Below are 15,748 nucleotides of genomic sequence, written 5' to 3'. Positions count from 1 at the left end.
AGATATATGAAACAGACCTTTAGGGGTCTGAACAGTATGATATCCCATAACACCTTAATAGTTGAGGACTTCAACACTCCTCTGACAGAACTGGACAAATCCTCTAATCTAAAACTAAATAAGGATACAAAGGACTTAAATGTGACCCTAGATCAAATGAGGTTGATAGTCATATACAGAACACACCATCCCAAAGTAAAAGAATATACATTTTTCTCATCATCTCATGACACATACTCCAAAATAGATCATATCCTAGGGTACAAATCAAATCGCAGCAAAATTAAGGGAAAAGAAATTATAATATGTCTCTTCTCAGACCCCAAGGCCATAATGGTGAAGTTCAACTCCAAAAAATTGTTCATCACCACACAAAATCTTGGAAACTAAACAACTTTATGCTAAATGATAGTGGGGGAGGGGGGAAGGTCTGATAAACAAAGCTAGAGAAGTAAAGGAGCAAATACAAGTAATCCAGTGAAAAAAGAGTAAGACCAACCTCGTCAAGACCAGGGAGTGGGCAGATGATCTCAATTGCCAGAAATAGAGAACCAGTGTCTGTAGCTAGTATATCTATACTCACTAACTTACACTCAATACAAACTTACACACTTACACGAACACAATATATCTAAAATTGACCCTGTATTCAAATCCCATAAATGTTTACCTTCTACTGATCTTTATCTTAATTAACAGCAAAATCCAGAAATCTAGCAGTTAACCCCAAATCTTTCTCTCCTTCATTTCCTATTATTCTTGAATTTATCTCCTATATATCTCCCAAATCCATTCACTCATATCCACCTTGAGGATCATCGCTCTGTGCCCCAAAACATCATTTTTTTCCTGGCTTATTCCAATAATCTAACAGTTATTTCTACATTTAGTCTATCTCCCATTCCACATCTGTTCTCATATGAGTAGCTTTGGTGAAATGTTTTAAATTAATGAATGATAGCATCCAAACTCTGCTTCAAACTTTATGGACTATGATTGGGTCCATACGTACACATCTCTACCACTTTGGTGCTACAGCCAGCCTAACTGTCCTAGGAGCCTTGAATATACCATGTTGCTCCCTCTTTGGAAACTTTGGTGTTTCTATGCCTTCCTGGAAAACTCACACTCCCACTGTTATCCTCTTTACTAAACAGACATCTTCTAACCTTTCAGATGTCACTTGAAATGTCACTGCTCCCAGAAATCTTTCCTTGACTCTTCCTCATAGATTAAATAGGCTCTGCCATATTCCCTAAGGGCTCTCTGCTTTTCTTTTATAGTCACTTAATTTATAAAATTTTTAATTTTTAAAGTATACATAGTTTAAAATATTAATAAAATTATGAATATTAAAATATTATTTTAGAAGATTATAGTCTTCATGATGATAGAAAGTTCTCTGTTTGCTGACTGTATGATCCTCATCCCTCAGGCTATGCCTGAAAGCTGATGTTCAGTATATATTTACAGAGTGTTTACTAACCCTCTAATTTTAGCTAAGACAGTATTACATTAATTCTGTGTTTGGTCATACAATAATCTCCCCAAATAGTATAGGACCTTTCAAATCCTATAACCTGGAGTAACCTGAAGACACATAAAGAATGTACATCTAGAGTCAGGGAGGAACTGGTAAATGGGGTTTAATATTAGGAAGCCAGGACTGGCAATAAGACCACTACACTTGTGGGCCAAGGAGAAGAGGCTTATATTGGGAGGAATGCATAGGTTGATTTAAGAAAATCTACTGTGGAAAGGAAATTAATAGGCAAAGTACATTTTAATTATTCCTGTAAGCAGGCATTGAAGATTATGAGAAACAGGCTTGAAAGAGCAAACACAAAACCCTTAGAAAGTATGATTGAGGCTTTCTAAGTTATTTCACTAGGAAGCCTGATACAGAGGCAAGTGGAAGGCAAAATTCTTAATTAATTGAACATGAAGTGTTGAATTCTGTCTGCAAGTAGATGGGAAAGAATTATTAAAGGCCACATGTGGTTATAAGTAATGCAGAACCAAGACTCCCCAAGGACAAGGAGCCTGTGTTAATCCTCTTTGTGGCTCCAAAAGAACCAGAGACAGAGAAGATTAAGCCTCCTTGTGTAAATCATGTGATGACTTCCTGATCCCGGCCAGAGCCAGCATTTCCATGGGAACTTCTCTTCCTCTTCATCCACACACTGCAAAGGATACTACCTGCAAAGGCTGCTCTGAGTCTCAAAAAAGTTGTGTGGAGGAGTATTGATGAGTTTTGTTTGTTTGTTTTTAAATGCTGAGACAAACTTCAGTGAAAGGAGAGGAAAGCAAAGCAGGCTGACAAGTCAGTATCACCTGGATAACTAAGTTCCCTAGAACTAACCCAGGGTCCAAACACTGATGATTTCTTCAAAGGTTCTGCTTTCCTTCCCTTGTTCTTTAAGTTCAGCTCAGCTTTTGGTGTTGAGCAGGATAAGGAAAGAAGCCTCAGAGAAGCAACTTTGATTTTGTCACTCTTCAGCTCACAAAAGGGCTTACTCACCTTAGTTTAAGCCACTAAGTCTTTAAGCCGCTCCATGGACTGGTCCCCAGTTTAATTTCCTATAATGTGAGGAGGATCGTTTGAATCTTAATGCTTCAACTCAGGGATCTGAAACACAGTTTCCACCTCTACTCGTTTCTCTTGCCTCAAGCATTGTCTCTGGTCTCTTTTGTCTTTCCAAATTATGATTACCCTCTGAGATTTCACACTAGGGCCACTGCCTGCTAACTCACCCACTCCAAAACTACACAGTCCTTTCTGATAGCCTCAGTGGACAAATATTTCCATTTCATTAAAAGGTTGTTGTATTTATTATCTATATTACTAATATAAGTGATTAAAATTATATTTTTAGCCATGCATTTCAATTTCCTTGTCTCATACACACAGGTCAAGAATTGAGATGATTGAAATATATTACTTGAATAAACACATCATTCCTTGTTTGTTCACTCACTATATTGAGAATTACTTTGCATGAATCACATTGCAAAGAAAATTTCAAATAAATTCCATTTATAGAATTTATGAGTGAATAAATGTGACTAAATCATTCAGAGAGAGAGAGAAAGAGAGATCTCTTTGGAGTGGAAGAATATCCCCACAATGAAGCTGATCATCCAGAAATCAAAGTGACCTATTCTTGGGAATAGTCAGAAAACGCATCAAGATAATCAGAGAAAATTATCAGGGCTTTTTTTTTTCTGATACTTTATATAAAATAAATGAGCTTAAATGTAATCAGATATAAGACATAATCTCTGTGTTGTAAAGAAAATCTGTCTCTGCAAAGTGAGTTCTACAAATATTGTAGCCTATTTTCTGGTCTCTGAAAAATAACCAATTTGTACACATAATCTCCAGCACTTCTTCACCTTTCTTAATAAGAGAAAGACACTACTTCTCATTTTCAAGTTCAAATTATCATTAATTTTATAGTCAATTAACTGAGTTTTTGTAGGTTAGGCATTACTATTACTGATCTTACTGTTAATATTCTAACCATGATATGAAATTACTAATGGTGAAGAGGGTTTCTCCCTTTAAATATAGGCCTCTCCTACTTATGGGAAATATGCCAACTCCACAGAAATGTTAGTCATGTGCTTTTCAGAAGATGAAAGCTTAAGATAAAGGCTGAAAGTGTTTGATGCTGGAGGTGGGAGTGGTATTATATAGGTCTTGGCCAAGACATGTGATAGTCACTGTACAAGTAACTGGAAAGAGAAATCTGTTGCTCTGCTGCTCTGATTGACCAGCCAGCAGACCCTGGACTGAGGAAGACTAGAGGAAGAATGCTCCTGGCTGTTTTGTACTGCCTGCTGTGGAGTTTCCAAACCTCTGCTGGTCATTTCCCTCGAGCCTGTGCCACTTCCCGGAACCTAATGGAGAAGGAATGCTGCCCACCATGGAGAGGCGATGGGAGTCCCTGTGGCCAGCTTTCAGGCAGGGGTTCCTGCCAGGATGTGCTTCTGTCCAGTGCACCGCGTGGGCCTCAATTCCCCTTCACAGGGGTGGATGACCGGGAGTCTTGGCCCTCTGTCTTTTATAACAGGACCTGCCAGTGCTCTGGCAACTTCATGGGATTCAACTGTGGAAATTGCAAGTTTGGTTTTGGGGGACCAAACTGCACAGAGAGACGACTCTTGGTGAGAAGAAATATTTTTGATTTGAGCATCTCAGAGAAGGACAAATTTCTTGCCTACCTCACTTTAGCAAAGCATACTGTCAGCACAGACTATGTCATCCCCACAGGCACCTACGGCCAGATGAATAATGGAACAACGCCCATGTTTAATGATGTTAACATTTATGACCTATTTGTCTGGATGCATTATTATGTTTCAAGGGACACACTGCTTGGGGGGTCTGAAATCTGGAGAGACATTGATTTTGCCCATGAAGCACCAGGTTTTCTGCCTTGGCATAGACTCTTCTTGTTGCTGTGGGAACAAGAAATCCAGAAGCTGACAGGGGATGAGAACTTCACTATTCCATACTGGGACTGGCGGGATGCCGAAAACTGTGATATTTGCACAGATGAGTACATGGGAGGTCACCATCCAGCAAACCCCACTCTACTCAGCCCAGCATCATTCTTCTCCTCTTGGCAGGTAAGATGTGCTGAACATACATTGTCAAAAAAGAAAGGATCCTTAGCAATTGCTTCTTCAGGCAGGTCTTTATCAATTTTCCTCCAGACTTGTCCCAGGTAGTATAGAAAACCTCATCATGTTCCTTTATAGCTCACTTTAGATATCTGTGTGACTATTTGTCTAATCTCCTCTACTAGGTTTCTAAGCTGCAAGGAACAAAGACTACTTGATTTACCATTGTTATTTCCCAGCACCTAGTATAGTCTCTGGCAAATGGCAACAGCTCATAATGTATTTATGAATGAATAAGTAAATGAATTGATGAATGAATATTTAGGTGATTAAATAACTGATCTAGACCAATGTTTCTGAATAATAAAATTATTCACAATAATGCACCACACTACCCAAATTAAAAACACAAATTCCTCGTCCTATCTCAGACCCATTGATCATTATCTTCAAGAGGGGATCCCAGGAACTTACTAAAAGTGTATGGTGATTATTGTCATAAAAAAATATTCCAAGGAATACTTACTGGATTAGATATTCATTTTTTATTTTATTTTGTTTTTTTCTAAGAGACAGAGTCTCACTTTGTCACCCTTGGTAGAATACCATGGCGTCACAGCTCATAGCAATCTCCAACTCCTGGGCTTATGCAATTCTCTCGCCTCAGCCTCCCGAGTAGCTGGGACTACAGGGGCCCACCACAACACTTGGCTATTTTGTTGTTGTTGTTGTTGCTGCAGTTTGGCCGAGGCCGAGTTTGAACCTTCCACCCTCGGTATGTGGGGCTGGCACCCTACTCACTGAGCAACAGGTGCCACCCAGATATTCAGTCTTTAAAATGCAAGAATCCTGAAGCTCAAATAGATAAATAATGAAAATAGCTAATATTCATTGAGCATATAGCATGTGTGAGATATGCTCCAAGTGCAGTTTTGTGCATTTACTCATTTAATGTGCTTATTAACCTTTCCCCATTTTAAAGGTATAAAAGTATTGAATAACTTGCATAAAATCATGTGGGTGATAAGTAGCAAAAATGTTTGTTTTTTCATAGTTTAGCTGGATGACTGTTCTGTTCTATTTCCAAGGACATGACTGCTGTCATATATTTAGCTAAAAGATCTTGCCCATTCTAACCTACTTTTTCATGAAGCTGCCAAGGAAATTAGCTTTCTTCCTAAATACTTGCAAACTTTAGATATAAGAGATCGCTATTCTGAAATTAGATTCCTATTTCTTTCATTCTGAACTTTTCATTATGGATTAGAGACAAAGAGTAACCAAAGAAACACGTGTTTAATTATTTATCATTTTAAAATCACAAAGGTAGAAGGAATGCTTTTCTGCCCACCTCCCAAACATTTCTAATGTGGCACTTTTGATTAGCAATGCTTTATTAAATTAAGTCCAATATTTGAATGGGATGGGAAAAATCATACATTTGATACCTCACACCCTGCAGTTTTGAATGTAGGTGTCACCCCCTTCCAAGGTCATATACCTTCCAAATGGAGCCTATTGGAGTTTCACTGAAAAACAGCTACTATATGACTCCTGGTGTCATGAATGTAAGCTATTTACCAAGAGTAATAAGTATGTTTGTGTAGGAAAGGCTGTAAAAAATATTATTTGAAAAAAATCTATTTCAGTAATCCTTCAGACCTCACGCTTTAATCTATAAAGTGCAAAACTCTCATCTGGCTCTCACATCATCTGTTATTGCTGAAAATGCTGCCAAACTTGGATGTGGGGTTTTCAGTTATAATGCTTTCCTTAACTATGTTGCTTCACTTGACCCAGAAAGGCTGGAGGATTATCTAAATTATCATTAAAAATATTACAATAATCACACAGAAGCTTAATGGATGGATACAAATTAATATTTAATTATATGAGGTATATATCACCAGATGATATCCAGAATTATATTCATGCTATTTTTTTCTAATAATTTATTGATTCTCAAGTAGGTTTTCTTTTTTCTTTTTATGATTGTGGTCAATTTGATCACTTTCTAAAGAAAATTTTTGGATCTAGTGTGTAAGCACTAGATATTACAATATTAAATTCCACTTTGTACTATGTTTTTAAAATAAAATTAGGATATAGAATACAGGAGAAGACCTCTAGGGGTGGGGGGAAAGAAAACCACAATTTTAATAAAGAAGGTGACCATTTAAAGGTCCACCTATTGTGTCTAAGTTGTATCAAGAGATAATCAGTGACAGAGGTGATAGTTAACCCATCTCCACTGGCTGTATCCATTTCTCCACACAGATTCCTCTGGTTACTAAATCCATCAAAAATTAAGATTGGGCCTATAGTCCCATCTTCTTGGGGAGGCTGAGGCAAGGGAAACACTTGAACCCAAGAGTCTGAGGTTGCTGTGAGCTATGATGCCAAGGCACTTTACCAAGGTTGACAAAATGAGACTTTGCCTCAAAAAAAAAAAATTAAGATTGGTTACTTCTACTGATTTAATTCAGCAGTTCTTAGTGTCAAAATCATCTAGGGAGATTATTTATTTATTTATTGAGACAGAGTCTAACTCTGTTGCTGTGGGGTTTAGTGCCATGACATCATCATAGCTCACAACAGCCTCAAACTCTTGGGCTCAAGTGATTCTCATGCCTCAGCTTCCCAAGTAGCTGAGACTACCAGTGCTGCCACAATGACCAGCTAATTTTTCTATATTTAGCAGAGACAGAGTCTCACTCTTGCTCAGGCTGGCCTCCTAGAGTGTTAGGATTATAGGTGTGAGCCAATATACCTGGCCTACCTGGGGAAATTTTTTTTTTTAATTTCTCTTTTTTAAAAAAAGCATTGTTGCACAAGTTCCACCCACTTAACGTCTTTATTTATTTTTTAAAATTAATTTTTATTTTACTTTAATGTATTCACATCTCCCCCACCAACTTCTCTCCAGAATTCAGATTCCTTTAAACCCTCCTGATGTGATCCTAATATGCAGCCAGCACTGACAATCACTGATTAAATGATTATGGACATTGTTTTGGTATTGCTTTACTTTCCTGTTATAAAAACACAAATTCTGTAGTAAACACACCATTCATTTGAATGTTTTAGGCTGAATTGACACTCAAGAACTAGACTGTTTTGGGTAAGGTAAAATTTTAGTAGCTTCCAGATTAAGTAAATTCATTAATGCCTTCCAAATCAGCCGGGCTGATAGCTCCTTTCATACAAAGCCTTTATGTTTTTCATTGGTTTCAGATATCTTTTCAACTGACTCAAAAATAGGGGTTTTACAGATTTAATAACATTTTTTACCTGAGTAGAGAGATCATCAGTGGTATCTAGTACAGTGCCTATATTTTATAAAGATTGAGAAGGGTAAAAATGGTAGGATGATTTGTCCAAGGTCGCACATCTGAGGACAAAAACTGAGTGGCTATGACTGCAAGCTATTTAAGTCAACTGGGACAGTTCCTCATCTATAAGGGTCCATTAGGCTCAGAAAGGGTGGAACAAACCACTAATTTATGGATGTACATAATTTGAAATGTAGTCATTTTGAATCCCTTAAAATTAATTTCTGCCAGACAACATAGGAAGACACAATAATGTAGTCTTTTTCATTTATGTCATAATGAGACTACTCTATTAGGCTTCTTTTATACACCTCCTGTACTCATGTGGAATTTGACTCTCTTCTTTTGTGCTATAATTACATTTTTCATAGATGTATATCATAGAACACATAAATTTTCAGTTCATATGATGGTTCAGTTCAAGCCAGATTGTTAGCCACTCCTAAGTAGAGACCATTTCCAAATATTACTATATCCCCAGAGCCCAAACCATAATATATACATTAAACGGGCTCTATAAATACATGCTGAAGAATAAAATTTGACATCAGAGAAATGTTAGCTCCAGTGCTAACGTAGATTAAAAACTAAGCTCCATATGTGTAGATTTCAAGGACCTTAAACCATACATTTTTATGAATGGATCTCCAATGCCAAGGACACAATGATGTTGACAGCTGCCACTTACTCAAGTTTAGGGATAAGACATTTTGTGTACTCTCCAGGAGCAGCCTCTGTAAAGAGGGTGACAAAAAAAATGTATATTCATTTTAAGAAAGGGAAAAATTGTGCTAAAATTGTAATATTCAGGGCAGTGCCTGTGGCTCAGTGAGTAGGGCACCGGCCCCATATACCGAGGGTGGCCGGTTCAAAGCCAGCCCCAGCCAAACTGCAACAAAAATTAGCCAAGTGTTGTGGCAGGCGCCTATAGTACCAGCTACTCAGGAGGCTAAGGCAAGAGAATCGCCTAAGCCCAGGAGTTGGAGGTTGCTGTGAGCTATGATGCCATAGCACTCTACCAAGGGCAATAAAGAGAGACTCTGTCTCTAAAAAAACAAACAAAAAAAATTGTAATATTCAAGTCATATTTGACTTCTGCAATTACAAAAGATACAAAATATAATGTACAAGAAAACACAAGTTATTGATATATGTTAAGTATTACAATTTAATACAGTTTTTTCCTTTCTTAAAATGTGTATACATTTTTGGCATCTTCTCGATATGTATGTTTGTATATTGAAGAAAAAAAAGGAAAGAGCACAATAAAGAAGGTCAAGCAAGGTGGCAACGTCACTGCTATGTAAATAAGATTAGTAATACTCAGCAAAGTTTTCTACCATGTCAGATAATATATGAAAAATTCAGATAATTAATGTTAACTTTCTTAGCTTACATTTGCACTTCATGTCTTTTTGTTTGTTTAACACCAGAAGCTATTGAAGTAGAGGGCATGCCTGTCATCAGTGAAAATAGTCCATTATTTTTGGAGGTAAATGTTGCTTAAAACATTTAAGTATAAAATATCTAAGCTCAACACAATTAAGTCCCTGTTATACAAGCAACAGATAAGCCAGCCATAAAAAGGAAAGGGATATTAAGGATAGCTGTCAGGAGGAATCAAAAGAAAGAGTAGAAGACATTTCCCAGCTGGTAGACATGAGCAAATTGGGGCTGGGAAATTCACTCATCAGGTGCAAAGCACATCACGTGGAAGCAAACAGTGGGGAGGAAAAGAAAGTCACATTTCAGCAGAGAGTCATGGGTTTTAGGTAACCATGACAACCGCTCATTGAACTAACAGCTTCTCTTTTTTCTTTATGAAAAGATTCTGTGGAATGTCATATGGTTTACAATTTTTTTCCGAGATAAACCTCTAATGTCATAACAGAATCTTTGCTCCTGAAAGCTTTTAATAGCTGACAGTTTATAGCTATTTCTTTAAATTTAAGAGAAAACTGTATGGGCTCATCTTTTTTTTATTTATTTATTTTTTTTTTTCGATCTCCCCTTTTATCCTTTGACTTGGGGCACTGGACTTTTTTCCCCCAGCATGTTATAAATCACTAGTGTTGAAATAGAAAAACAACCAAGTTGTCATCAGAAGACCAGGACTAAAATTCTACCTCTACCTCATGCCAGGTGACTTTGGACAAGTTATTTAGAATCTTTGACCTTTGGTTTTTCTCAAGAGAATAAAATGAGGTGCAATTATCAGATAAAGTCCATTTTTGTGTGTTAGTAAGAGGACTGCATGGAATTAACAGAATAAAGAAGAAAGGGTGTAATCTTTTTGAGTCACATTAACATGAATTTGAGTGGACTTTTTCAATTTAGCCACAAGACCCTGAGCAAGTTGCTTAACTATTCTTAGACTTTTTCCTCTAAAATTAGAACAATATATGTTAAAACACTACTGTGAAGGAATTCAGAGAAATTTATTCCTGCAAAATGATTTGTTTAGTATCTGACATATTGTTGGAGTTTCGTGTGTGGAAATAATTGTTATATTTTTAAATTATATATCAAAATTAGCAATTATAATAATGAATATTCAAATAGTATAAGACCCAGAGTTAAAAATGATTTGGTGGCTATCTAATGGTCTTGTATTCAACAATAATTACAGTAGTTGACATTTTTAAACACCACATCTGACACTATACTAAGTGCTTTACACATGTTAGATTATTTGTTCCTTGATAAATTGTTATAATCCCAATTTACTGATGAAAAGCTTGATACTCAGAGAATGTACATTACTTGCTGAAGGTCATGCAGCTAATAGCTAATATTAAAAACCATATTTTTCTGGGTGGCTCCTGTGGCTCAGTGAGTAGGGCACCAGCCCCATATACCGAGGGTGGCAGATTCAAACTGGGCCTTGGCCAAACTGCAACAACAAAAAAAATAGCCGGGCATTGTGGCAGGCACCTGTAGTCCCAGCTACTCAGGAGGCTGAGGCAAGAGAATGGCCTAAGACCAAGAACTGGAGGTTACTGTGAGCTGTGACACCACAACACTCTACCGAGGGTGACAAAGTGAGACTCTGTCTCTAAAAGATAAATAAATAAAAAGTAAATAAATTTTAAAAAATCACATTTTTCTGACTACAGCTTTCATGATTATAGCCACAATGCTAACAACTTCTTGTACTCTGCCTTTTTTTCTGTATCAAATATAAAGACAATGGTTTGTAGTTAAGGTTTTCAAATCATTTCTGGAACCAGGATAGATTTCTTCCTTGTTATTAATACCTCCAGTTATCTGAACATTTAGTTATGTGGCAGTTGACATTTCAGCAAAAATAGTTTCATGCAAACCTTTCTAATGTAACTGAGTCTGCTGTAGAAGTCTTTTAGGCAGGAGGATCTTTTGAAAATACCCTGAGAAAATGTATCATTCAAAGAGAAATAAAAATTATTTAATCTATGTACCTGCTATGGCTATGGTTTCTAGCTAATCAAAATTATAAAGGCATTCAACATATGAAATTCAGCCCAAAAGGTAGGTTAGTTTGATTCAGCTATTCCTAAGCCATTAAAAGGCAGTAATAAATGTCATAGCCTTAGAACCAGGGGGATTGAGTTTTAACACTCTGATTCTGACTCCAAACACCAGATGACCTTGACAGATGTCACTCAACAGTTCTAGTTATTAATTATATATGAAAAAAAGGACTGAGAGATGTCTTGAAATGTAAAGAAAAGTTTTTTGAGCCAAGAACTATTTGTTAAAGAATTTCTTTTCATACATCATATAGAACAGTTAAAGAAACTGAGACTTACCAAGTCTCAATAAAATATTTCTTGTCACAATGCTAGTAAGTAAATGCAACAGAACTGAAGCCTACATCTACTTGAAATGGTAGCCAAATATTTTCTACCATAAAATGGTTCAATTCTTAAATTATATTTCAGTGACCAAAAATTAAAAGTAGCCTCTCTCAGAGTTCCTCTTCTTTTTTTATTTTTTATTAAATGAGAGCTGTATACATTTTTTTATTTTTTTATTAAATGATAGCTGTATACATTAATACAGTAGCAGCTGTCTGTCTATGCGTGTAAGTACACCACGATGTTTGTGCAATGACAGAATTTTCTTTTTTTTCCCTGTTGTTACTATAAGCTTTATTTTTTTCTATTAAATCACAGCTGTGTACATTAATGCAATCATGGGGTACAGTGTGGTATTTTCATATACAATTTTAAATATTTTCATCAAACTGATTAACATAGCCTTTTTCTCATTTTCTTAGTTATTGTGTTAAGACGTTTATATTCTGCTCTTAGAAAGATTCACTTGTACCCTTGTAAGATAAACCATAAATGTGATCCCTCCAATCACCCTCCCTCCACCCGTACACCCCCTCCCCACCCCACCTCCTCCCCCTTCTCCATATTCTTAGGTTATAATTAGGGTATGAAACTAGTTTCATAATAGGGCTGCGTACATTGGATACTTGACAGAATTTTCTAACAAGGCATTTTTCAGAACATATCCCTGTCATTAAGCAATGCTTGTATAAACAGTATTAATTTAATAATTAGAAATCTAAAGATGTTCATCAGGAATTACCAGCTTTCCATCTTCTCTTAACTCAGAGGTGGTGACAATTTCTTTAACACGACTGTGCTTTGTACAGATTATCTGCAGCCGATTGGAGGAGTACAACAGCCGTCAGGCTTTGTGCAATGGAACTCCTGAGGGACCGTTACTGCGCAATCCTGGAAACCATGACAAAGCTAGGACCCCAAGGCTCCCTTCTTCAGCTGATGTGGAATTTTGCCTGAGTCTTACCCAGTATGAATCTGGGTCCATGGATAAAGCTGCCAATTTGAGCTTTCGAAACACACTGGAAGGTAATTTATTTTCATATACACACACACACATGCATATATATATTATATTTCTAAATTTGAATTCGCATTTATAGACACTTACCCAAAATTCTGGGCCCCGAGGTGTTTGATAATTCAGAATTTTCTGAGCTAAGTAAGGATGTGTGTTGCATATGCCTATATTGACAATAACCCCAGCAGACTCTGAGCAGCACACCATAACCCATAATACTTCAGAGGACTGTATGAATAAACTGAGACTTGGGAATAAATTGAGACAATAGACAGTCTGATGATAAATAAAGCCAGATTTTTCTGCTAAAAGGATATTGGTACAAAACAAAGTAATCCCACATTCAGAGCTTTTTGTATTGTGGGTGTAGGACTATGGACCTATAGCATTTTCCTACATTTTAGTGGCTGAGACATGTCCTTCATTTTAACTACCAGGACACAACTTGTTAGATCAAGATTCCATCCTATTAACCCTCAAGATTTCTGTGGTTCATCAGAGATTTCATCTCATAGTCTGTTTTAACTCTTGGCTACTTCTCCTACAAATTTCTCAATATTGCTTATGTTTTTCATTCAGCTTTGTCCATTCTTCCCCATTCAGAGGTGACTAGGTCATGAAACCCATCCCATTTACCTCAGTTTACCCTGGAGAAATAAACTCAAAACAAAAACAAAAGCACCCAAGTCACAAATTTAGCAGGAGGTTTGGGAAGACCTCAGGAGATAGGTAGTAAGGCAGACAACTTAAAATTTAACACTAGACATCCTACAACCTAATATTCCTTTGGTGGCCTACCATACAAATAAACTTTCTTCTTTTTTGCAATCTTTTTTGCCCTAATTTCTGTTGATCTACTATACAGAGAAGCTTTACTGTCTCATCCATTTTTGTTTTATTCTAAACCGTAATCTCAAGGCCTTAACACCCTGATGCAAATCTAAGCAAAGATAGTTGCTTAAATTAAGCAAATTTAAGCAAACAGCTATTTGCCAGCTGTTAAAATAGAAATTATGTTTATCTTTTCACAAAAATATTAATGATTAATTTTTTAAGTAATCACTATGTGCAAGGCATTGAGTCAGACACTTTGTATGATGTTATCTCACTTAATTCTCTGAGGAATTGTACATTGTGCCTCATACATCTGAGTTTAAATCCATATCCTATCACCAACCAGGTGACATTTGCTAAGTTTAACTTGTTCTTGCTTCATTTACAAAGGAAAGATAATCACAGCACCTCTCATGTGCTGCTCTGAAGATCATATGAGTCAATATTTGTTCATTAGAAAAGTCATTTTAGAGCAACAGTTAAATTTCATCAGTAAGGTTACTACTTCATGCTAATTTTCTAACTCTGTAATTTCTAGCTCTATATCAAAACAAAATTGTTTTGATTTATTTATTTATTTATTTATTTAGTTTGAGACAGAGTCTTACTTTGTCACCCTTGGTAGAGTGTTATGGTATCACAGCTCACAGCAACCTCAAACTCTTGGGTTCAAGCAATTCTCTTGCCTCAGCCTCCTGAGTAGCTGGGACTACAGGCACCTGCCACAACACCTGGCTATTTTTAGAGATTAGGGCTATCTCTGGCTCAGCCAAAATAAAATTCTAAACAATAAAGTAAACTAGTACGTGAGACCTCAACTGGTCAAAAAATTATTTTGGCACAATATTGGTCCTCAATATAACTTACTCCAAAGAGTAATGCACAGCAAATTTATAATACTTTCCATGTCAAATGACTTTTAAAAATAACCTTTGAGAAGAAATTATATCCTTCTCCAAGCTCTTGAAATTTAGTAAGGGAGTTAAATTTGACAAAAACAAAATTGGCTATCAGGAAGTAGACATCTGAGCATTGTATAGTATATGGTTGACATTATCAAAAATTCCAGCCTTCTTTAAATTTTATGACAGAAATCATAGATCCAGGCAACTGTATGCCATCTGAAATCCTGTGCTAGGAAGCTTGTGATGCTTTATTTAGAGTGGAGACCACTACTGTAGGGCCTTCTCTATTCGGAGATAGTACATTGTGAAAAAGCTGGGCCTCAGTCTTTTCTCTCAATGGACATGACAAGACGTAAGGGAATTAAGGGAGCTGCCATAATTGGACCAGAAAATCAATTGTCTGTGTTAGATTTTAGTTAAAAGTAATAGTTTTACACCAACTGAGAGAACGTGACAAATTGATTAAGAGAAGAGATTTGTAGTCTAGCAAACAATTGGACCAAACCCTGACTTTGTCACTGACCTGCTCAATGATCTTAAATAAACCATTTAGATTTTTTGAACCTTAGTGTCATCACCAGAAAGTTGGTTAAATATCTTCTTTACAGAGTTACTATGAGGATTAAGTTCCATAAGAACATAAGGAAATGCATAGGAGTAGAAGATACAGTAATCGCAGTCCTCTTTGTTGTAGGGGGCAATTAAGTAGTATGGAAAAGAAAAATCATTGAGCTAACCAAATGGAAAATTAGTCTAATGCTTAAAATAATAAGCAATTTACAATAAAAACAGATGAAAAGATGCTGTTGACTTCTTCTTTGAGTTTATAAAGATGACTAATTATGACTAATTCATCTTTGTCTTCATGCAAAGAGTGAAAAGATTTAGAAGGGTAATTCTCAAATTTTACTGTATGTTAGAATTACCTGGAAAACTTGTGATGACTCAAGTCACACATGGTGAGTTCTTACTCTACTTTCTGATTCCATGGTTCTCTATTAGAGTTGGAGCATTTGCATTTATAACAAGTTTATAGGTGATGCTGCTATCTGTGGAACTACACTTTCAGAAACCACAAAATTTATACAGCTTTTGTGCTCTTAGCTATCCCAAGATAAATACATGATATGTTGGGGGGTTTTTTGTTTGTTGTTGTTGTTGTTATTGTTGTTTTTGAGACAGAGCCTCAAGCTG

The 15,748-nt window shown here is 36.4% G+C and overlaps 1 protein-coding gene across 1 annotated transcript in view; it reads left to right on the top strand.

Annotated features, from left to right (window-relative positions):
- The first annotated feature begins 3,314 nt into the window (after window positions 1-3,314).
- Window positions 3,315-15,748, top strand: part of TYR (tyrosinase) — a 90,817-nt gene continuing 78,383 nt past the window's right edge. The window contains exons 1-2 of the mRNA XM_003780835.1: window positions 3,315-4,635; window positions 12,607-12,823. Of these exons, the coding sequence (XP_003780883.1) occupies window positions 3,817-4,635; window positions 12,607-12,823 (1,036 nt within the window). The 5' untranslated portion in view covers window positions 3,315-3,816. The remainder of the gene's footprint in view (window positions 4,636-12,606; window positions 12,824-15,748) is intronic.

This window comes from Otolemur garnettii, unplaced genomic scaffold, assembly GCF_000181295.1.
Source record: "Otolemur garnettii isolate 467f Iridium unplaced genomic scaffold, OtoGar3 scaffold00001, whole genome shotgun sequence".
NCBI lineage: Eukaryota > Metazoa > Chordata > Mammalia > Primates > Galagidae > Otolemur > Otolemur garnettii.
Note: the sequence above shows the minus strand (reverse complement) of the source record. Positions and strands in the feature narration are given on the sequence as shown.